General features: G+C 40.6%; 1 protein-coding gene across 1 annotated transcript; it reads right to left on the bottom strand.

The window, feature by feature from the left end:
- Positions 1-21,074: 21,074 nt before the first annotated feature.
- Positions 21,075-23,568, bottom strand: c1ql2 (complement component 1, q subcomponent-like 2). The gene is made up of 2 exons (XM_074694941.1): positions 22,593-23,568; positions 21,075-21,810 (listed from the first exon to the last, which is right to left on the bottom strand). Exons 1-2 carry the CDS (start codon positions 23,172-23,174, stop codon positions 21,631-21,633), a joined length of 762 nt encoding a protein of 253 aa, XP_074551042.1. The 5' UTR covers positions 23,175-23,568; the 3' UTR covers positions 21,075-21,630.
- Between the last annotated feature and the right edge of the window lie 201 nt (positions 23,569-23,769).

Raw genomic sequence — 23,769 nt, 5'->3', positions numbered from 1 at the left:
TTTGACTTCGAATCGAAAACCAGTTCCTGTCGAAAATCGATAAGAAATGTTTCAATCCATCGATATCGTTAGTCCTTTGTGCTTAACAATCCCCTTATCAATTCTTAATATTGTGCCAGAGCCGCCGGGTCTTACATCGACTAGTCTGCTGCAGCTATCTTAGCTTAGCAGTTCAATAACGTTTCCCAAGAAAACTCTGATTCAGGATTTTCAGCTTGAAGTTTTACTGAAGAACTGACTTCATAAAGAAATGTACATTACTCTCTCTCAGGAGATTCATATTCAGTACATTCAAAATGGTATAAACCACCTTATTCACCTAAATAACAAAATAGCGCAAGCTTGATGCTGACGTATATGGGAAACTGCATTGATATGCTAGCAGTTAGCATACATCAGTATAACTTTAGCCTCAGAATAGAATTTCTACTTTCATCACAGAAATATATCACATCAACACTTTGTAAAAAAAAATACTGAAAATTTCAAATGTCAAAAGCTAACAGGCTAATGAAAAGCTCATGGCTGACTTCATAACTACGGAAAGGTTCCAAACAACTTAAACCATTGCTATAACCGCTTTGAGACACTAGATGGCCTACTTGAATTATTTATATATAACAACACAGTACATCAACAACACATTGTGTGCTTATTTTTACCTGTTTCTGTATAATTATGCCCAGAAATATCCAGACTCAGGGAGCAATTACATTTTATTCACTTACAGTAAAAACTCAATTAAATGTTGTTGACACAGAAAACCTGTAAAGCTACTTTCTGTACCAAGAAAATTCACAACAGGAATTAATAAGGGAATCGGTATTGACAAAATCTTATTAATTCCCATCCCTACTTTTTGATCATGTAAATATGTGTTGAAAAACAAAAAAGAAACAGTAAAGAGTCAGACTGTGACTACTCAAGCAGAGACACTGAGCTTCACAGGAGGGACTATCTAGACGGCACAATGTCAGGGGGACAAATGGCAGACAGCATGGAGGCAGCGATATCAATCAAATCCCTGAGAGAGATGAGAGGAAATTGATCTAGAAAATGGGGACAGGTGTGACATGGCTAAGTATGAGGGCTCAGTATGGAGGCTTGAACAGGTGAAGTGATAATTACGTTAAGTCCTCATGTATGGACTAAAGTGGCACCACATGCTAAGGCTAACAGCTGGTGGTTCATGTGAGAGGTGTGATGATCTCTGGAGTGTCAGGAAAGGAGGGAAGGACGTATGTGAGGAGTACTGTACCAAATGATCAGGCCGTGTTAGAGGGCACATAGGAATAAGGAGGCAGTGGGCTGGGTGTGGACATGGTGGGCTGTCAGGGTCTCTGCGGATCACATGGTGAGACACTGGTGATTACACAACTGACCAATTAGATCTGGATCCAGCTGTCATTAGTGGACATTCAAAAAGTTGATTTTTTCAGTGTCAACATTGCATAAGAGTTAATTAACAGCATTATCTTAGAACTTCTGTTAAAATCACCGTAGGGGACAGCGGCGGAGCAGTGAGAGCGTCTTTTGTCACAGAAATTAACCCCTCAGGGTTAAAGGAAGAAAAAAAAAACAGTTTCATTAGAGATCAGATTACCACTGACCATTTATTTATTCCTCTTCTCACTTCGTGGTCAAATCAATTTAATGAAGATCATTTTAATTTTTTGGTGGAATAAAAAAGACAAGAAGAAAGATGGCAGATTGCACTTTTGATAAGACTCTTAATTAGAGGCAATTTATGTTTATAGGAAAGTACCCATGGGGGAAGATGGAGGACAGTGCACAGGGTTTCATCAGTTTTTATGTGTTAACAATCTAATTTTAACAAAATTTGACGAACATTTATTTGACCTGTATTTGGATTTTTAGACTTTCACCCATGTCCCATCTGTTTACACAGAGAACATGAGGAGGGCAACATGATCTTTACCACAGACAGACAGCAGGGGGAGCTCTAAATATTTTGCTGTTTGTGAACACATGAGGCATCCATTTCAAGATGAAGTCCATGGCTGTTTTCCAAACCTATGCTACACTAGTAGTGCCTACTATTTTGGTTGAAATTCAGGCTGTAGTAGGGAGTATGCGAAAACTTGCAAAATCTGCAGTATACTAAAAATCCCCAGATGTCCTACTGATCCAGGAAAATTTCTCGGTATGCAACGGACCAGTCTACCTGGCATCCTGTTTCCTACAATGCACAGTGCTAATGCTGTTCGTCTATGCGGGTGACAGGTTTTGGTGAATTACCGCCACCTACTGGAATGAGTCGGCACTACAACTACAATACAACACTAATGTTGCACGGTCTGTGAGATATAAGTGACATAATGCGAAGAAACACCAGTAAATCTTGTCACTTCCAGTCGTAAAGAGGTGTTGACTTATACAAATTCATTAAATCCACATAAACCACACTAACCCCAACACAGTCGAGACAGATGTCTGTCTAACATGAGTTTGGTTCTGTCTGAGGTTTCTGCCCGTTAAAGGGAAGTTTTTCTTTGCCATTGTAACTTGCTAAATGCTGCAAAGTCCTGTACTCATGGTGGATTAAGATAAGATAAGACTCCTTATCTTGTCTTGATGTTGGGTTTCTGCTAATAAATTTTATTAACATTTACGGGTCTAGACCTGTAAATGTTTTTGTAAAGTGTCTTGAGATAACATTTGTTATGAGTTGGCGCTATACAAATAAAGATTCATTGATTGATTGATACATAGAGTGGACTGCGTGGCTTCATCACTTACCATTGTATGGTTTTGAAGCCAGAAAACCTTCACAGGTGCCACCATTGTACAGCCAGAGTCTGCACAGTAGACTGTGAGGGAGGTAGAGGTAGAATCTGATTGGAGCAGGGTGACAAAAATTATAATTTTCTTTTTCTTTTGAGTGTCTAATCACTTCTTGATTCTCCCTTTTACAATCCCTGAAAAATATACACAAGAACGGCAGCTGTCAATTATTGTTAAACGTGAGGTACGACCTTGTTTTTAACCTCTTATAACTAATGAAATGAAACTTTTCAGGAAAAAGACGACTTGAATACAAGGCAGGCAAATCACCACAACAATTGAGTGTGGGGAACATTTCTACGAGGTGTATTGATTTTTTAAAGTTTGACCACAGCCCATCTGGAATGACTGGAGAGACGTGTTTTTTGACCTATACTGCAGCCAGCCACCAGGGGGAGCAGTTTTTGTGGCAACGAGAAATGTTTCAATAAATGTAAAATTCATTGTTTAGTACAAACATTTAGACATGAATGAGACTATGAGAGAAAGGATGTTGCCCTTTGGAAAAATCCTCTTTGTATCAGTGTTTTTTTTTTCATCTCAGCCTAATATGTTCTTCTTACACTTCTTATTCTTAAACTCTGCAGGAGTAGTCTGTATCAAAATGTCTCCTCTCCTCCTGTTTGATTAAAGTTTACTTGAGATAAGTCTCTTTAAGTGAGTGTTAAAAATACAAATTGAAGTTGAAGACACTTTCCTGACTCTGTACACTTTAGGTGCATTTAAAGAAGGACTGTGTCAGCGTTAAACCATCCTCCACATTTTTAAGACCAATTAGAAAGACTCCTACAGGTGTCCAATTTTTACCTTAAACTCTGCTTCCTCTGCAGCCTCTGACCTGAGACTGCAGCTGAACGTGAACCCAGAGCCTGCACAGAGCGCCGTCTGAACCAGCCGACTAATCAAACCGCTCTCTGCTGCTCATTAGAGCCACTCATCTGCCATGCGGGGCGCAGCTGCTAACCTTTGAGAGCGGCCCTGCGGGAGGGGCGTGCTCTCATTTGTATACAATGCATGTCAATGATAGTGTGAAAGGGCAGCCACACAGCGCTGAGGGGAGGGATGAGGAGGGTGTAACGTGTTTTTACTCCCAGAGCAAACGAGCCTCAGACTGTAAGTTCTGTCAAGTGCAGATTAAGCTCTGGAGCGTCTTTGTTTTAGCTGGAAAATGAATATTCTGTTACAGATTAGTTCATATTTCACAAACATATGGACACACTTTCTTACATCTTAAACCGTGTGGGGAATAACAAACACAGCAACACACAATGTCTGCTTCAAAGCTGTGTTCACACATGTAACATCTTTCTGAATTTTTCAAAAAGAGCAGCATGTGTGAACGCAAACAGCACAGATTTTTGACTCAACTCTGCCTGGGTTTTTTCCTTGATGACATGTTGATAACCACCCTTTACGGTATTCTAAATTCATTGTGACACCAGCCAACGCCGGCACACGTCCTCCCTGTCCTCCATCATCTCTCCCCTGTCTGCCTGTCTGAATGTTGAGTGGATGTTGGAGCTGTGTCTTCCAGGCTGTGTGCTGACATTAAAGTTTCTCTGTGTCAGAGTGACAGCACCTCATAGAAGACGTTTAGCATGGTGATTAGCCAGCATCAGCGCGGGGCCCCGGTTCGCCGTGAGCCACTCACTCCTGGAGAATGATGGTGAACTCCGGATACGAGCGGCGAGCTGTCTGTCTGACGTCCACTCCAATCTCCTCCCCTCGGGGAAGCCATACTCTGTGATAGATTCTCAGGTCTCTGCTGCCGTCTCATTACCGACTGCTGCCATGAATAGAGATGTGACACGTCTGAGAAACAGTGGCCGTGCATTATGGCTGATTCACGGGAGCCGGGGTTTAAATCAACCCGGAGGAAGCGGGAAAACAGGGACATAACTCAGGCCGATGTCTCGCTCAGCCTGCAGATGTGACGACCAACGGGAGGTCAGCGAGGAAGTGAGGAGAATGAAGAGGAGCTATTGAGCTCGGAATGGAAATATCTTTTTTATACGCTGGCTAAATCTGAATCCTTTATTTACTCCTTACAGTTTGAGAGGGGATAAGAAGCAGGATTTGTGGACTCATCATCAGAATAAGAGCTCTCTAAACAGGGTCACGGCCTCTTTCAGGAGGTAAATCTGATTCAACTGGTCCTGGCTTCAGTGCAGTAGCTAATATTTAAAGTCAAGTGAGCCTTTGTAGTCAGTAAACATCCAGAACTGTGGGATTTAAACCAAACAGTTTGACACAAAAGATAAAAACTCAACAGCCAACCCTTACAGCATCAGTAATGAAATATACAGTTATGATAAGGTTATTTCTAAATGCTACTTCTTAGCTTCCCAATCGGGTTAGGCAGGACTGGATTCATTCACAGCACATCAAAGTCACCATGACAACACCAAACCAGCTGACAATGTCTGATAGTAAGAAGAGAGATCTGTGTTTTTCTCTGCGAAAAACAATTTCTGTGATAAATTTTGTAGTGATGGTGGACACTGGAGCCTAACTTTCAGACAGAAAAAGGACAGAAAAGCAGAAGAAGCTAAACTAGAGAGTGATACAGCTAACTAGAGCTGAAGGCTAAAACATGAACTAAAGGCTATAACACAAACTAAAGGCCAAAACATGAACTAAAAAGGCAATAAAACAAGCTATAGGCTAAAACGTGAACTAAAAAGGCAATAAAACCAGCTAAAGGCTAAAACATGAACTAAAAAGGCAATAAAACAAGCTGAAGGCTAAAACGTGAACTAAAAAGGCAATAAAACAAGCTGAAGGCTAAAACATGAACTAAAGGCTAAAACACAACCTCAAAGCTAAAACAAAAACTACAGGCTAAAAATCAAGTGAAAACCAAAACTGGAGCTAAAGGCTTAAATATGAGCTTAAGGCTAAAACACGAGCTTAAGGCTAAAACATGGGCTAAAAGCAATGAAAAAAAAAAGCTAAAGGCTAAAACACGAACTAAAGGTAATAAAAGTAGCTAAAGGCTAAAACATGAACCAAAGGCAATAAAACACAAACGAGAGGCTAAACAGAAACTAAAGGCAATAAAACAAGCTAAAGGCTAAACATGAACTAAAGGCTTAAACACAGGCAATAGAACTCAAGGCTAAAGGCTAAAATACAAACTAAAGGGTAAAGGCTAAAGAACTAAAGGCTTTAACACAACTTAAAAGCTAAAACATAAACTACAGGCTTAAAAAATGAGCAAAAGCCAAAACTGGTACTAAAGGCTTAAACATGAGCTAAAAGCGTAAATACAAGCTAAAGGCTAAAACGCAAGCTTAAGGCTTAAACTCAGGCTAAAGGCTTAAACATGGACTAAAAGCAATAAAACAAGCTAAATGCTTAAACATGAGCCATAGGCTAAAACATGAGCTAAAGGAAATAAAACACAAACTAGAGGCTAAAGAGAAACTAAAGGCAATAAAACAAGGCCAAACAAAAACTACAGGCTAAAACACAAGATTAAGGCTAAAACAAAAAGTAAAGGCTAAAACACAACCTAAAAGGTAAAACATAAACTACAGGCTTAAAAATGAGCTTAAGGCTGAAACACAAGCTAGGATAAGACACAAGCTATAAAAGGAGCTAAAAGCCAAAACGTGAGCTTAAGGCTAAAACACGAGCTTAGCTGTTTGTGGTAATGTTCCTATGTTGTCCTGTTGTCACGTTTCAAACAACAGCACTTGTCACTGTTAACAAGTACCTTAACTTGTCACGTTGTATCTGGTGAAAAGTTGTCTTGAACAAAGAAAAGTAGAGTTAAAAAAAAGATCTGACCTCCATTCATTTCCAAAACAGACACACACCTTGTTGAGAGTGACGTCTTCACGACAGTGTGCGTGAGGCTCCAGGCCAATAGGTGTCACTATAAACAAATTGAAACTGATCCTCCCCACAGCATTTTAATAGAAATTTCTTGAAGACTAGCTTGTGAATGCTGAAAACACCATAATTTGCACATCACCTGCCAGCTGTCAGCCCTACTTGAAAGTCTAATTCAAAAGTGCACAGAGCTAATCGTGTCAGAGCTAAAACTTTTCAGCTCAGCTCTATCTGCTCTTGTTTTGTGTTTGAGAAGCTCTCTCAGGTTTCTGAGTCCTGAGTCAGGATCTGACTCGTTTCCATCCTCTGTGCTCTTCTTCTGTCGTCAGAGGTCGACTTCTGCGGCCGTCAGAGCTGATCTCTCCCAGCTCAGCTGCTCAGAGGTGACACAAACAGTCCGACTTCCCTGACACGCAAGGTTGGTCAGAGCTGCATCAGCATCCACTTAGTGAGTGCTATCAAAGGCTGTTACTGACCTGGATGTTGCTTGTGAGGAAGCAAACAGTAAGGTCAAGTCACACCAGATGCTTGTTTGTTGTTTGGTGTACAAACAGCAGAAAAGACGGACTCATTCAGACTCTGAGATTAACCTGAAGTTTTCACGCAAACAGCCTCGAACTAATGATAAAAAGACACAACCTGTGTTAAAACTTTAACGCTTCTTCAAGGTTAAATCAGAATTGGTGGATTTGTGCGTCTTCCTTTTCATCTTTACATTAAACACCTGCCTGTCCCCGGTTGGAAAGAACGTCCAAATTAGACATTAAACGTGAATATTTACATTTTCCTTCTTTACAACCTGGCATTAAGAGACAGGAGCATCAGGGAGCTCATTAACAAGCATGGGGAAGGAAAAAAGAAAAGGTTGGCTGACCTTTGACCCTAGCTTGTGAGCCCAGGGAGTCAAACAGAGAATAGAGAATCAGCCTGAGGTATGATTAAAAAGATCAGGATAAGATAGGGACTACTGAGGGAGAATTATGGCTCCTTTCAGGCAGATTTGATCGGATCAAAAACATGAGGCGAGCTGTTAAATAATCCTGTAATTCCTTACTTTACTCTCCGTAATGAGACAAACACGCTGCAGGGCGTACGTCCTCTCTTTGTTTGGACAGAGACGACAGCAGCGTGCCTCTTATTCCACGTGAAGTGACAGAGCCTGTTAGGAAATATTGACAGTGGGATTGTCTTGAGTGGCTGTATTTATTTTTAGATGAGCCAAGCATTTGTTGTCGAGTAAATCATTTTATCCTGCAGAGCGGGAGCACAGGGCCAATCTAAATATGTACTCAGGAGGAGGAGGTCAAGAGAGGAAGGGCTCTTTATTCTCCTTTATTTATCATCAATTTATATTTGTCAGAGAGCTACGAGCGCTCATTATTCACAAACATCTGCACATGTTCAGCGCCGCTGCAGCAGGACAACAGCAGCATTTTTCACCTGAAGCCCTTTACATGTCTTTCCAAAGGTTCTTTGTCCCCAAGCTCACACAAAAACAAAATGTTATTGTTATATAATGGCGGTCAAAAGGCCATTTTCCTTTTTCGAGTACTGCAAAATGAAGTCCACTGCAGACACAGAATCAGGAGTCGTAAGAGGACGAGAGCTGGAAACTACGGGAATGATTCAGCGAGTGCTTCTTGGACTGGAACTGATTCTGTGGAGTGGAGTGATACAGTAATCTCACACAGACCTTTAAGACACAGTTTTTGTTTCTTTTACATCTCTTTACATCTTTTTAAAGTAAAAAATCTTTTGGAAAAAAATTTGTTTTGTATCATCATCATCAGTAAGTGCTTGTCAAGATGAGAAACATGTCGTAACACAAGCACAAGACATTCAAACTTAATTTTTGTCTTAAAAAAGCTTAAGATTAAAACACTTTTCTGGACTGGTCAGGTGAATTTTGCTCATATTGAGTCAAAAAAAATAATGCTGTCAAGTGATTCAAAAATTAATCAAGTTAGTCACATGTCTATTCTGTGATTAATCAGGATTAATCAAAAATTTCCCCCAAGCTTAAAAAAAGTCTATAGATAAAATCTATCTACTGAAACACTTCAAGTGAATCAGAATCAGAAATATTTTTCTAATCTCCAAGGAGAAATTGCTTTTTTTGTTACTGTTAAAACTAGAAAGGACAAAATAAGGAATAAAATTACAAAAAAAAAAAAAGAAAAATTACAAAATATATTAATATGAGAAATCATAAAATCAAAGATATGGGAAATTTAAAGTATACAAATACAAGAAAGTGGAAAAAATGGAAGCATAACTGCATGTGAAATTGAATTTAACTATAAAATATAAGTGGTAGTTGTAGAGTAGTGCTGTCAAACAAATAAATATCAAATCAGATTAATCTCAGGGTTGCTCTGAATATAAATAATGTTTTATTTTTTATGTCCAAACAGCCTCAAGAAAGGAGGAAATACTTTTGCACTTCTCGTGTTAATGAAACACCTTAAACAGTTCATGTTAACCAAAAAAAAAAACGTAGTGCTTCTTGATGGAGTCTTGTACAAGCATCTTGAGAGGCAAATTGCAAAACCTTTGTAAAAACCACGTCCTAGACAATATTTATGGGTCTTGGGTTTGTTGCAGCACAGTTGGAAACTGTGTCAATTTGTCTGAGGTCGACTTACTAAAGCCCAGAAGAAGAAAAGAAAAGTCCTTCCTGCAGTAAGTGCATAAACTCAGAGGTGTCAAAAGTATTCACATTCATTACTGAAGTAGAAGTATAGATACTAGGTTTAAAAAGACTTTTGTAGAAGTTGAAGTATCAACTCAAGTTTTTTCTAAAGTAAAAGTGTAAAAGTACTGGTTTTAAAGCTCCTTTTATTGCCTTAAGCTTGTGTTTTATCCTAGTTTGTGTTTTCGCTTTAGTTTGTGTTTTAGCCTTTAGCTCATGTTTAGACCTTTAGCTCCTTTTGGTGCCTTTAGCTTGTGTTTTATCCTTTGGTTTGTGTTTTAGCCTGTAGTTGTGTTTTAGTCTTTAGTTCATGTTTTAGCCTTAAAGAAACTCAAATGGGGGGGGTCTATTAAGGTCAAAAGCTCAGGCCTAAAGTTCATATAGTTCATTCCTCCTCTTGAGTACATACATGTGTCATGTTGTTTCTGAAGTGTGGCATGATTTGTGTCATGTGCAGGTGTGATGGATCACGTAAAAACCAATGGAGTGTTGAAATGAACTTACATTTATACATCTCATCCATCAACAATCAAATTCACTCTTTCTGGAAGGTGCGATTTCAGCGATTTTAGGAAAGGTTTTTGGTTATTGTGATGTGTGTCTTTTTGGACGATGACAGACTGGAATGAAACAAAAGGAACGAGGCTATTTTTAAAATGAGTGGAGAAGAAAGTACAGATACAGACCTGATCAAAATTATAAGACCAGTTGAAAAATGGCCAGAATTTGGATCTTAATGAGGTTTTAAGTAGAGCTACAATATGCAAAAGCAAGAAGGGGGAGTGAGACAAAAAGCAGTTTGAAAAAGTAATTCATTGAAAACCACAAGTAAACTGAAATAGGCTGTTTATCAGCTGATCAAAAGTTTTTCTCGGTAGGACTCAGTAATGAGTAGCTCCACCGTTCTTGTTAATCACTTCAAAAATTAGTTTGGGTATGCTTGATGTGTGTTTTCAGGAAGCTTTTGGGAACATTGCTCCAAGTGGTGAAGATGTTTCATGAAGGGCATCAACTGTCTGGAACTGACGGCCATTTTTATAAACTTCCCTTGCCATCCATCCCCAAATGTTCTCTATTGGATTTAAATCAGGGGAACATGCAGGATGGAATCAGATTAATCATGATGATGGGATTATTTGTGCTAATATTTCCACTCTTAGCGTTTCTGTGTCAAAGTTTCTAATCACCTGAACCTGTTCAGCAGTCAGACTCTGGCTCAGGTTTGCCCCTGAACTCATCACAGCTCCTAATTGCTGCTCGTCTGTTAAAGAATTCAGGACGGTGACAGTGGGTGGTTTCATCAGCATGCTGACCCTTTCCCCAGGACGTGTTGGCATGCAGGGCCAGGAGAAAAAAAAAAAAAACAGTTTAATCGGCCACACGCTGAGAGGGAAGGAGGCTGGGTGGGCACTGTTATTCTTTTGGGGAGTTGGGGTAAATACAGATCAGAGTCTCCTCTGTGTCTGGTTGGTTTCTGTAAAGCAGCGTCAAAGCGTCCGAGGCCGAGAAAAAAGGCAGAAACAAGAAAAGTCAAACAGAATCACATCACTAACAATTTCTGATTCGCTCTGACATTTTAACTGCTGCACAGCTGCATGAACACTGATCTTATCTTTTCTTTCACTTTATTGTTTTCCAGCAGATCAGAGCATTTTTTAAAGATGTGCTAATTTAATGATCGCTGTTTGAAATGCAGGAGCACAGTTTTGGTTGTGAGGGCATCTTCATTTGGACTTTTTTTTTAAACATCAATTTTTGATCCTCCACCGCTGTTATCATCACCGCTGATTAAAAATGAAAGCTCTGTATTGTTAAGTGTTTCTGAGGGAAAGGATGTTCAGGGGTAAGTGATGGTAAGAGCCAGGGTGACTCTGCTCCAGTGTCAGTGGGTGCATCTTTTCTTTAAATATAAACTCGTCCTCAGGCTTACAGACGGGCCATGTGGGCTCAGCTGCAGCACTTCAGGGACAAAACGCCTTTAACAGCGACACCCCGCTCCAACAACAACAGGATGAGTGCATCACATGATGATCAACTGTTTTCAGGAAAGATGGCGGACACCTTCATGTTCCCCGTCTCATGAACGTGGTGGCATTTCAAGGATCTCGTTTTTAAACTGGTAATCATCGCTTACGAATTTTAATGCTGCAGAGACAAGCCTTGGTAAGCTCTTACAGTGACTCTGCAAACTCCTCCATGTGGATTCTCCGGATACGGTTTGAGGGTCTTTCTGTGGTGACCTCCACCAGGCTACCCTCACTGTGCTGCGTGGGCGCCCACGGCAGTCACGCGCTGTGCAAACACAGGAGGGGAATCTCACTGTACAAAGCTGTTCTGTCAGTGTTTTAACATCAACAATAACAAAATGACTCACCCTGAATAACTAACCCACAGGGAATTATTATTAGCAGAGTCAAATTTCCCTCAGCCTGAAAACTCTGAACACACAGACCGTTAAAGAGCACAATTCTGAAGCCTCGAGTCACCACTTTTAGCCATCTCATTTCATTTCTTTTTTTTTTCTGTTTGAGCCAAAACTAATCATATTTGGACAGACAGGAGCTGGAGAGGAGTGAGCGCTTTACAAACGCCAGGTGTGACGGTCTTCTCTGTCTCCAGGGCGGCAGGCCTGTGAGCACACTAATCAGCAAGGCGACACACACCTGGACCCTGTGTGCCTCAGGTATTAAAACAAACAGCAGCCATTGTTTTACACAACACCCACATTTCCACAGATAGACTTCTGGACCAAGGGTCTGCAAAGGCAACTCTTTGACTCATTAACAGTCGCTCCTTTAAGATTAAAAAAATATATATATTTTTGAAATTAAACTTTTTATTTTGCTTACAGAAAGAATAGATGATTTAAGACATTGATATTGAATGAATCATATTATTGTTGAACAAAAATATGCATCACCTCATACACTAGAGCTCAAAATTTTTTGTAAGATTTTTGCAATTTTTTTGCTAATTTTTCTAATTATTATTTTTTGACTTTTTCAAATTGAGAAAAAATGCTATTTTTTTTAAAAAGATTTTGCAAATTTGTTGCAAATTTCCAAATGTTTTGAATTGATATGATTTTTTTTTTTTTAAAAAAACAATATTTCAGAAGCAAGTTTTTGAAATTACATATTTTGGTTTTTATTTTTATTTTTTTTTCCCCTTACATTTTTTTTCTAACTGAGGACAAAAAATATAAAAAATATATTTAAAATATATTTAATTTTTTCAACTTTTTACAAATTATTCAAATTTAATATTTTTGAAAAATGATGCACATTTTTGAAATCCCATTTTTAATTTGTTTTTGCAAATTTATGAAATATTGGCATGTTTTTGAAATTTCATTTTGGGCAATTTTTGCACAATTTTTAAATTTTACTTTTTTGAAAAATTTGCAATTTTTTGAATTTTTTGAAAAATTGACTGAGGTGTCTAATTTTGCAAATTTATGAAACATATTATTTAGTTTATTTTTTTTTCTTGCAATTTTATTAAAAATGAATAAAAAATGAAGACATCACATGTGCAATTTTGTAAGCACAAAAAACTTATAGTTTGGATAATTATTGACTAGATTTTTCTGTGTATAGAATTTTACAAACCTTTTTGTCTTTAATGTGAAAATAAAGTAGATTTTGTGGCTCTGGAATGACCTATATCCAGATACGCAGAGGCAAGACGGCTCCCATGAAAGTAAAGGTTGCAGACCCCTGTTCTAGACAATAAGATGGATTTAACTATCATTAGTGTCGCCCCCTGCAGGTCTCTTGAAGGAATTCTGCCAGTGTTCACTGATTGGATGATGGGGTTTTGGAGTTCATGAGGAAGCTACAACATGAGGCTGAAACATGAATATTAATGAAGAGCCCTGAAGAACTCTGACAACGACATGACACCAGGGACCTCTCAGTTCACCCCCTGACTCTGCCACAGGCCGCACATACTACAGACCGCCCACAGACACGCCAGTTACACGCAACACTATGCTAATTACAAATGAAACAGTGTGTGTATTTGAGCATCAGTCTGATCTGACACACGCACACGAGGCCGTCAGAAATCCTCCAGATCTGTAGATCTAATTTATTGAACAGACAGGAACCCTCAAATCCTCCCATAAATCCCTCCCCCTCTCTGTGACTCTCACACATGTGCACGTACGCACACACACACCTCCTCTTCCAATCACCACTCAGACTCTTTCACTTTTAAAATGGGTCTTCTGAAGCCATATACACCCGCCCGGTTCCCCAGAGCCCATTCTTCCTCTTTCCATTATTTATCAGCTCTTTGACAGCAGCGCTGGAGACGATCTCTGTCCCATTTTCAAGTGACGCACGAATGAGGAGAGACAAGGTCAGACAAGGTAACAAAAAGCTTGACTCACCCAAACGTGGAGAGATTCCCCCTGGTTTCATTTACTGGGTTTGGGATCTGAATCCAGCACCAGGAGAAGTGAAGGACTGAAGAGATGGAGAGGTTTTTTATGCATTCTGAGTCAAACAAATCAGGACAAATTGATTTGCTCTCCAAACAAGCAAGGAAGGTGGTGGAGACCAGACATGGCGCCAGAGAACATAAACTCTGAGGCTCACTCTGTCTCATTGCATCATTAGACTCTTAACCCAATTCCATTAAAGGAAAACAGAAAATCAGGACACTGCAACACATTTTAGATTTAAGGGAGTCAGAAAACACTGAGTCAGAAGGGAAATGAAAGTGGTCCCAGGACTGACCCCTGAGGTGCACCATGTTTAACATGAGAGTAAGAGGACACAGTAGCAATTGGGCAAGGGCAAAAAGCTTCGTGCCAATTAAAAGGGACCTAGATTAAGAGTGTTTTAAGCTGCATTTTTGCCTCCCAAGAGGGCACTTTGGCACCTAATAGGACACATAAGCAAGGGCGTAGAATTGCGTATGGATGGTATGGACATGTCCACACCAATCTCAAACAATTAAGATTGAGGAGGAAAAAAATAAGCCTCATGCAGCACACAGAGGATTAAATCCTTTCCCACTTTGTCCCCACCTCCTGAATACGTCTTTGGGACCAGTCTGGATGTTGGGCAAGAAAAGAAAGGTAGAAGGCTTCTTCGCCAAAGTGTAAGGCAACCAATAATGAATGGAAAACACCCTTTCCAACCATTTTCTCTCGCTTAATAACAATCAATTTGCTACTTTCACTTTTCTCAGGCGAGAGAGAATAAGCAGTGGTAGGGTTTCAGCAACGGATGATCTTAAACTAGGACATGGTGGTTAATTTAAGTAGTAGTAGTTCTGATTTAGTGATCCCGACTTATAGGTTTTGTCTTGGGCAACTTTTTACTCTAAGAAATCTTCATTAGAGCAGTCTTCTTTAATCATAGCCTAGTGGATTGATTTGTTAACACCAAGTTCTGTTCCCTAATGCTCCAAAACCAGCATAGTCCAAGTACATGAGCAGTCAATACACTTGTGTTTTGTTGTCAATGCATATATAATGCAAAGATCAAAGCAGTTATTTGAAATAAAGTTTAGATATGATTATAAAACAGCCACTTCATCTGTCATTGTGTTTGTTTCTAGAAATTTTTTCGTCTCTTTTTCATCATCTTTGTATTTGGAGTGGATCATTACTTTGTATGGTTCATTATTGGTCATGGACACCAAACTTTTTGTGTCTTCAGTGATATTTTTCTCACTTTTTCTCCTGTGTTTGTCTGGAGATTCTACATGTAATCATGGCTGCATGGTTTACACGTGAAATCAGCTGTTAGCAGCCTGTAGCGCATCAATGCTAACTGGTGCAAGGCCGGATGTTTACCCACAAGGTGAGGAGAAGGAGGTGACAACATGGACCTGTCCTTCCATCCATCGTTACTGGGAATGTAAGATCTATCTCCAATAAGATGGAGAGCTAGTTGTGCTAACCCAGCAACAGAGGGAATACCAGAGGGCAGAATAGCATCATGCTATTCACAGACATGGCTAACCGAGCTAACACCACACACCAACGTCATATTGGAAGAGCTTCACCTGCTGTGAGCAGGCAGGATCTAGGAGACAGAGACTGAACAGACTGCTGAAGAAGCTGAAATGGAAATCAAACCTATGCAAAGTGCAAAACAAGTGCAGTTCCTCAAGTGTCCACAAGCTCCGAATGTCCTGCTTCTGATTCATCCACTTTTTCCTCAAAATCTGTAAAACTGTGCAGATGTTTTGTGATCATGATGTTGTCTTTAACTTCTGTGTGACCGAGCTTTAAACATCAGCCTCTTTGTTTCCCTCCCTCTCATTCATCACATCCATTAGCCTCCCTGCAGGCCTGATGGTTTCACATCACAGCGGCTCATCAGGCTGCAGATGGGTGACACTTCCTGTCATCCTCCCTCTCTGACGTGTGCCAATAGGAAGTGACATACTCGTCTTTGCAGATGGGGCAGGAGGGTAACTCTGCGGTTAGTCATCTCAGTGACACTGAGCAAACAAGCGAGGTCGTGTTCTGCTGCTGATCAGCGTGGCCTCTTTTCCTCTCTCTTTGAAGAAATCCACAGAGACAACATAAAACTAACTGCACAGTGTTCCTGCGACGTCTAAATCTCTGTCCCTGGGTGAATTGGGTTCTTTGTAATGAAATGTTTTCCCTAAATAGCTGCCTGATAGTCCCTCTGTTTGCTCCACAGACACAAACCCATTCCAAACTGTTGCCTCCTGTCAGAAAAAGTTAGCGTGTGCTGCTAACCTGGAGCTCCGTCCAGCTCCTGTGTTTGTCCCTGAAGTGACAGGGAGTGTCTGGTTTTATTGGGACTCCTCCATCAGGTGTCAGTCAGTCACATAAACATCACCTGGCCTGCCCGGGCCGCTCTGACAGCAGGCGAAAGAGAAAGACAGGAAAGCAACAAATAGACGCTTTATCCCTGTCGCTGTGCACTTTTTTTTTTTGTGTTGCGCTATAAAAACCTGTTGCCTTTCATTTAGCAGAGAGGATTGTGGGACGGAGGAGGTGCGACACTAAACAAGCTCGTCTGGTGGAGGCTGACAGCTGCAGACAGGAGGAGATTTCTGCCTCAGAGGCTCACGGAGGGTTTACCTTTGATTCAGAGAGTGTTCAGGGAAATGCAGAGTGCTTTTTAAAGGGGGAACATTTATCATATTAAAGCTTGTTTGTTTACTTCTCATGTTAGTTTGAAGTTTGTAATATGAGTCATGTTTTTGACCTCTGTGTGCCAGAGTGTGAAAGTGCAGGGTTAGGATTTCTGCAGCACACAGAATTAAGGTTAGCTGATCTTATACTGATCCTCATTTATAACCTCAATCTGATCTCTGTAGATGCAAACAAGATGACCGGAGGGAAAACCTGACCTCTCTTCATTATGTAACATCATGTTTATGGATTTAATCTCCGTGCTGCCTCAGGCCGGAGTGGGAATGATGGGCTCTGTCCATGGTGCTGAAATATCTCTGTGGCATCAATCATCATCAACATGATTTGTTAAGAGATCTGTGTCTGTTATCGTAGTCATGTCTAATCCAGCAGAAAAAGCAGCAGGTTACAGGTGATTTTTCCATTTTTAAAGCATCAGTCCATAGTAAAGTGACTTCAATATATTTTTCAAACTTCAGGCTTAACTTTCTCAACATTTCAGCTTTGAATTTTTAATAAGCTTTCCTTTTGTGTCATGTGATCTATGTTTTGTTCCCACATCTGCTGCAACTCAGGGTAAAAATATCTCTTAATCTTTTCACATTTTAATCATCTGTAACACCTCCTGATTTGAGATTGCTCCTCAACTGTAACATTTAAAGCTTCAACTTAGAAAAAAATCTGGCACAAACATTTTTAAGGTCTCAAAGATGGAGAGGTTTGAGAGATTGTTTTCACCTCAGTGTCCATATCCTGTATGTTTTAGCCACATGATTCAGATTTGTAAGAATGAAGTTGAAGTTCAAGTTGAATTTTTGTAGGAGGTGCGTGCTGGATGAAAATCTAAGACACAGACTCACCATCACATTGTCGACTGATCAAAAACAGCTAATACTGAAAGTCAAGGATGCCTCATCAAATCATATCCCCAAATTTTCTTTATTTAAATGAGGCCAATACTGAATATTTTGTCTTTTGGGACACTTTGACGGTTCTTAACTCTCTCCATTGGCTTCCAGTTCATTTTAGGATTGATTTTAAACTTTTAATGTTTGTTTTTAAAGCCCCATCTTATTTATCAGAGCTTTTAACTGTATGTGTACATAGAAAAGCGCTGAGATCATCAAAGTGCCCAGGTCAAGCTGCAAACACTTGGGTAACTAAATCTAAATTGATAACATATTTACTTAGGATGGTTTTTAATACCCAGTAGTGTGGTGACACTTTTATTAGGGACCGCCAACTAACGGTTGGGTGAGAGCCCTATCAAAACCCTTGCGATTATTATTATCCTGTTTTCTTTGTGCACCATTGACCCCTAATTGCGTGCCTTTCACTTGAAAAAAAGGCGAATGCACCTAGCCCCAAAATTCAAACTTGGGGAAAAATGTATGATTCCACAGCTTGCCCAAAAATGAATGCTCCATAGCGCCCCCTAGGGGCTACTTTGGGCTACAGCCTTGAAATTTGGTGTACATAAGAAACATGCCCAGCCCTACAAAAAAGTCTCTTACAACTATCGTGATTTCCGTACACAAACTTCTCTATTTGGACCTAAAAATCGTAATTTGGCGATTTAAAGGCGATTTGTTGGGCGGGGCCACAAATGACCGCCAAAGTTGACCATTTTGTCGCTTCATGAAAACCTTCATAGCTCTCTTGTACAGCGTTGGGTCAGGACCAATATTCACACACAAGTTTTGTCACATCCTGATTGCACTTCTATCACTGGTTGCGCAAACATTAATGCTCCATAGCGCCACCAAGGGGCTCAAAATTAAGTCCCTACGGCTACTTTAAGCTACCTGCCTGAAATTTTGTGGGCATAACAATCATGCCTAGCCCTAAAAAAAGTTTACTACGACCATAGTTAATTCCGAACATGAAGTTCGCTATTTGGATGAAAACATCGGATATTGACGATTTCTAGCCCAAGTGTTACATGAAATGATTCCTAGGTTTTTCATCTGATTGACTCCAAATTTGGCTTGCGTACACCACACACATTGACAATGAGATGATACAAGTGGATTGCATTTTGCTGCATGTGGCGACCGGGATATGCCCGGGCCGGGAGACATTCACCGATGGGCTCAGGCCCGATATTGCTGCTTGCAGCTATATTTCTATTTTATTTCTTTATTTCATTGCTTTTATTCTTGTTACATTTATTGTTTTTACTTATTGGTTTTTGTCGTTTTTATATATTATCTATTGTAAAGAACTTAAGTTCTCAAATTTTCAACTTCAGTGGCACAAACGGGACAGCATTTATGAAATAGATGTATGAAAAACTTAAAACCACATTAGTCAGACTTACTTCTAACCCTTCTCTACAGAGGAAATAAAAACCTGTCAGAAAGACGACATCCTGCATGATTTAGGGTGAAGGAGACATCTGTAATAACACCTCCACTCAAAGTGAAGAGGATGAAATTAATGTGTTTAACAGGATTAACCCCTGAAAGCTTCACAAACACACAGATCCAGGTGCAGCTGCAGCCTGAGTCACATGTTTACCTGCAGGATGTGACGTCCCATGACTTTAAGATCTTAAGAGCCTCTTTAACATGCTGCAGGTGTCACTGAGGGGTTTAACGAGGACGTTCGTCCTGAGTGAATGTGACGGGCTGAGCTGTTGACTTAATTAATGAGACTCTCGTAAAGCTGAAAACATTATTGCTTCGTCTATCAGAGGAAGAACTGATCAGCGCGGGGGGATCCAGGACACGTAGGGACATTTATCTGTCTCAAACACAACACAGAGTCTGCAGTCAGAATAAGGGGCTGTAATAGAAACTCAGCTCAGCTCAGAGAAGAAAAAATATCCAAAGTTTACGTTCACTGAGACATGCACTGAGTGACTTTTGCTCTTTTTTCCTCTTAATCACCATGTCTGACATCTCTTCTAATTTGTTTTACATCAATATATTGAAGGGAAAATGAAGTTAACTCAACATAAAAGAGACATTTTCAAAGTTTTTCTGATTTTTGAACTACAGGCTGCAGGGACGTCACATGAGGTTGCATTGAACCTAGAAAAGATTCATGGTCCGGAGATAAAGTTGCAAATTCTTTGTGTTTTTAAGGGTGTAAGTAATCTGGTTTATGTCCAAAGTTTAGACAAGAAACTGCCTGATAAACTCTTATTTGTGCTTTAATTGAAGGGGTGAACAACTAATCGAATTGAAACCACAATCGCAATGTAAGCCAACGCAATTTTCAAATTGGAAAAGCTGCAATTTAAAAAACAAAAAAAGAGTTTCATTTACATAGACCTAAAGGGGATATAGTAACTTGAACTTGTTCTTCTTTAAAACCAGCAAAAGTTAATGTGCTGGTTCTTCTGGAAAGAAATATCACACGTCAACAAGGCTTGTGGTCAAATCAATCAGTAAATAATCTACTGTGATTGTAATAGTTAAATAAAGGTATGATATTCACATCAATCCATGCATCAACTCATTTCATCATAACATGTAGGCCTGGCCCACAGGAAGGAAGCGTTTATATGTGGATAGTATCCTTTGTCGTGTTGGTTATACTGTTGATTGAATGATTTATTGCTTGTTTTAGTGATTAAAGCAGAAGATAAACAGACCCTCAAAAAAATGTATGTGAAATCACAATTGCAATATTGGTCCAAAAAAAATCGCAATTAGGTTAGATTAAATTCCAAAATCACTCAGCTCTATTCCATCATGTCTTTCTTGTGGCCTTTGCATCCTTTCCTATTGCTCCAGGAAATTGACAGAAGTGAATAAAAGCTAAAGAGGAGAATACACAGTCAGACATGTTGGTTGTATCAGCTCTCTGAAAGTTGGTAGCATCTACTTCAGAGAAAATCTTGAGCAAAATTAAGCCTAATTAAAGCTAAAGGCTAAAATTAAGCTTGACGTTAACCCTTGTCCCTAGGTTTAAATCCAGCCTGTAGCATCTTTCCAGCATGTTACTCCAAACTCTTATCCTGTTTTCAGTTTTTATCTGGTATCTGATGATGGTATCTTTCTAAATAAAGGCACAAAAAGACTGAAAAAAATAAATGAAAAAAAAAAAAAACATTGATCAAATATCTTTTTTTAAGGCCCAAAGGTTGGCAAAAATTTCCCTGTGGCCTTCATGCCTGTTCACCTCCATCCAGCTACAGAAAAAGGAAATAATGAGTAGTCAAAAGCAGATAGCGCCTTCTGCTGTTAAAAGCAATGATGACGAAGAAATCATGATTCAACCAGCTGCTGTTTTAACTCTTGGCCTTTAAACTTCTTGGTGGACGTCCTTATTTATCTCCACCACATTCAGAAATGTTCAGGTCAAAAGGTCGTGATAAAACGCTAAACTTCAGCAAATTCTCTCAGAGTTGATTCTAAATTCAGGACACAGCTGATTAACAAAGTGAAGATTGAAGAAGAAATCTGTGAAATATAATTTCCTGCTCAGATTTGCTCCTGGCTCTAAAACTCTATTAACTGTCCCGCTGCACATCCCTTCTTCTCCTCATCATCATCATCCTCACAGGATCCTCACTCCACCTGACAGGAGACTCGTTATTACAAAACATAGTCATTTATTGAAGTCACTGATCACACTGAGACTGAGGACATATAAAGACATTTTTGCAACACTGGATGGGCAGTCGGCTGTAGCTTATATACGGGTTCACTGACTCTCATTAAGATAAATAAGTGCATAAATACTTAAGTTTAGATCATAGAGGATATATATAGCAGAAATAGCATCACATCACACGGTAATGTCCTCTGAATGCAGGAGACAGTTTCAGTTCAGCCCCAAACATCCTCAAATCCACAAAACGCACAGAGAAAACGCAACATCTGCACCAAAAACACAGACTGTGGATCCATGGAGTGGAGGCAGTTTGTCCAGAATACAGTCCCAAAACAGTGGAGGAGGTTACTATGACTCTGAATAGGCATTAATGTGATTTCCAAAGAAGAACAGACCGTTTCTTGTTGCTTAAAACAATCAGCAAAGCACAGAGACTAGAGTGGAACAGGTGGAGTTATTCAATCCATAATAATCCGGACTCAATGAGAAGAAGTTGGACTTTAAGACGGAGATAAGGGCTGTGTTGGCGTCCTACTTCTGATCAGAAATGGAGTTAGGACAGAGGCGTGTGTCTGTCACGTGATTATCCCCTTAATATTTAGTCCGGGTATAAAAGGAAACCGGAGAACGTGCTGTACTTGTTGTTGTTCCCACCGTGCGCTTTGCCACCGTCCAGTTTCACATAGATCTCGTCCCCGGAGTCCAGGTGCAGCACGACGCTATTACTGGCGTAATCATAGTTCTGGTCCGCGTCCTGTGCGATGGCGCTGGCCCTGACCTGCGAATGCAGAGAGAAAGGGGAATAAACTTAAATCCAAACGGATGAACATGCCCCTCTTCACCCCAGGACAACACTCACGATGAACTCACAACAGCAGACAGTGAGCAAAACTGCGCGTAAAAGTCATCCAACTAATAAAAGACCATAATCCTTTTTATTTCAGCTCCATTAGTCAAGTTTTTCTTATTTTTATGATAGTTTTGAACCCAAAGATATTACTCATCAACCGATTAGGGCCTTTCCTTCACTTCTGCCTGTGTGCGTAAAGGTATCCCGATGGATCACTCTCTGTTCGTTGCGCATTTTTTCTGTATTAGTTACTGTAAACTTTAACATACTCTTCTGACAAACTCTAAGACAGCTTATCTATTACATCAACAAGAACAAAACTGATGCCACCGAGGCAAAACTGTTGTTGTGTCTTGTCAGTAAGATAATATATTTGAATGTATTCTGCCTTTTCTTGTGACGCACCAAACTATCGAGACATAGTCATCATTAAAATCTTGTGTTATATTTATCATCTTTAATAATAAAAACATTTATCGAGCCCAGGTTAGATAAAATACTTCTTATTGAGGATGAATGCACTGTCAGACAGTTAAATGCGCAGAAGGATGATTTAAGCGAACTGTGCGCAATGCATCTAAATCTCATTTAACGAAATAATCTGAAGGCTAAGTTTGTCCAGCTGACACTTATCAAAGATCCCGGTTCATGCCTCTGCTGTGGTGGTTTCTTGCAGTTCTGTGAAAAGCTGCTGTCTCGCGCGCACTCACCTGTCCGTTCTTGCACAGGTCTGCCCACATGCTGGTCCCGTCTCCTCCGCGCATCAGCACATGGTAGGTAAAGTAGTAAATCCCGGACACCTGGCACGTGAACTTCCCGGTGGTGGGGTCGTAGTGATTCCCCAGGTTCGTGACGACGTCATCGAACCGCAACACCTCGTATCCCTCGTGCGGGTTCTTCAGACCCACGTAGAAAGCTATCTTTGCCCCTCCAATCATACTCGAACCCGGGTCTCCTGTCTCTGAGCGCGCGGTGCCCCCTAAACTGGGATACCCAACCTTCCCGGTGTCTCCTCTGTCCCCCGGTGGTCCCCTCGCTCCGGGTGGCCCCGGTACACCCGGTGGCCCCCTCGGCCCGGGTTTCCCCGGCCGCCCCGGCTCTCCTCTAGTCCCTTGAACAAAGCTAGGGGACGGGATCGCGCTAAGGTCCTGCATGACCTCCAGAGCCGTGGCGCTGGGTTTGGGGCTGTACGGGTCACAGATCATCCGGCACGTGCCCATCATCTCGTAGTGCGCATCCGTCTTGTAAGTTTGGACCAGCAGGGGAATCGCGATGATGAGAGCCAGAACCATGACGATGCCAACCACCGCGGCGACGATCCTCTTCCTGTGGAGAGTCCGGGACGCGAGTGCTAAAAAGTCCGTTTTCGTTTGGGAAGTAATGGTGAAGGTGGAGAGAGCGCGTGGAGACGCCGCAAAAAGAGATGTGACCACAGCGGATGTTTTAAATCCAGCAGAGAGAGAGGGATGGAGGGGGACGGAGACGGAGGCAGCCTGAAGCTCAGCTCGCCCTGCAGCGCTCACTCTGTGCCACGCTCGCTCGGCTTCACGCGGATGACAGCGGAGATATTCGTGTTGGCACGCGGTGGCTCTCCGAGCAAAGTGACTCCCAGCGTCTTTTTGTCCGTCCGCACCCAGAAAGCAGCTGTGACGTAACAAGTTGAGGGCAAAGCCTGTTGCAATTTGGATTAAGACTGAAAAATAATAATGCAATCTTTATGTATGAATTATAAATCCCTCTGCGCTGCCTCAGAGGAACAGATCAGGGAGCATTATGACACTTTGAATTTCTATCAGACTGTGAGACATTTCCTCTAATGTCTGCCTCCTTTAACAGTGTCACACTAATGCAAATTATGTCCGAGAGAAAGGAGATGTTTTACTCTGT

Source organism: Halichoeres trimaculatus, unplaced genomic scaffold (assembly GCF_033239565.1).
Source record: "Halichoeres trimaculatus isolate MK-OKI-2021-1 unplaced genomic scaffold, fHalTri1.1 fHalTri1_scaffold_19, whole genome shotgun sequence".
Lineage (NCBI taxonomy): Eukaryota > Metazoa > Chordata > Actinopteri > Labriformes > Labridae > Halichoeres > Halichoeres trimaculatus.
This window is presented reverse-complemented; position numbering and strand designations above follow the sequence as displayed.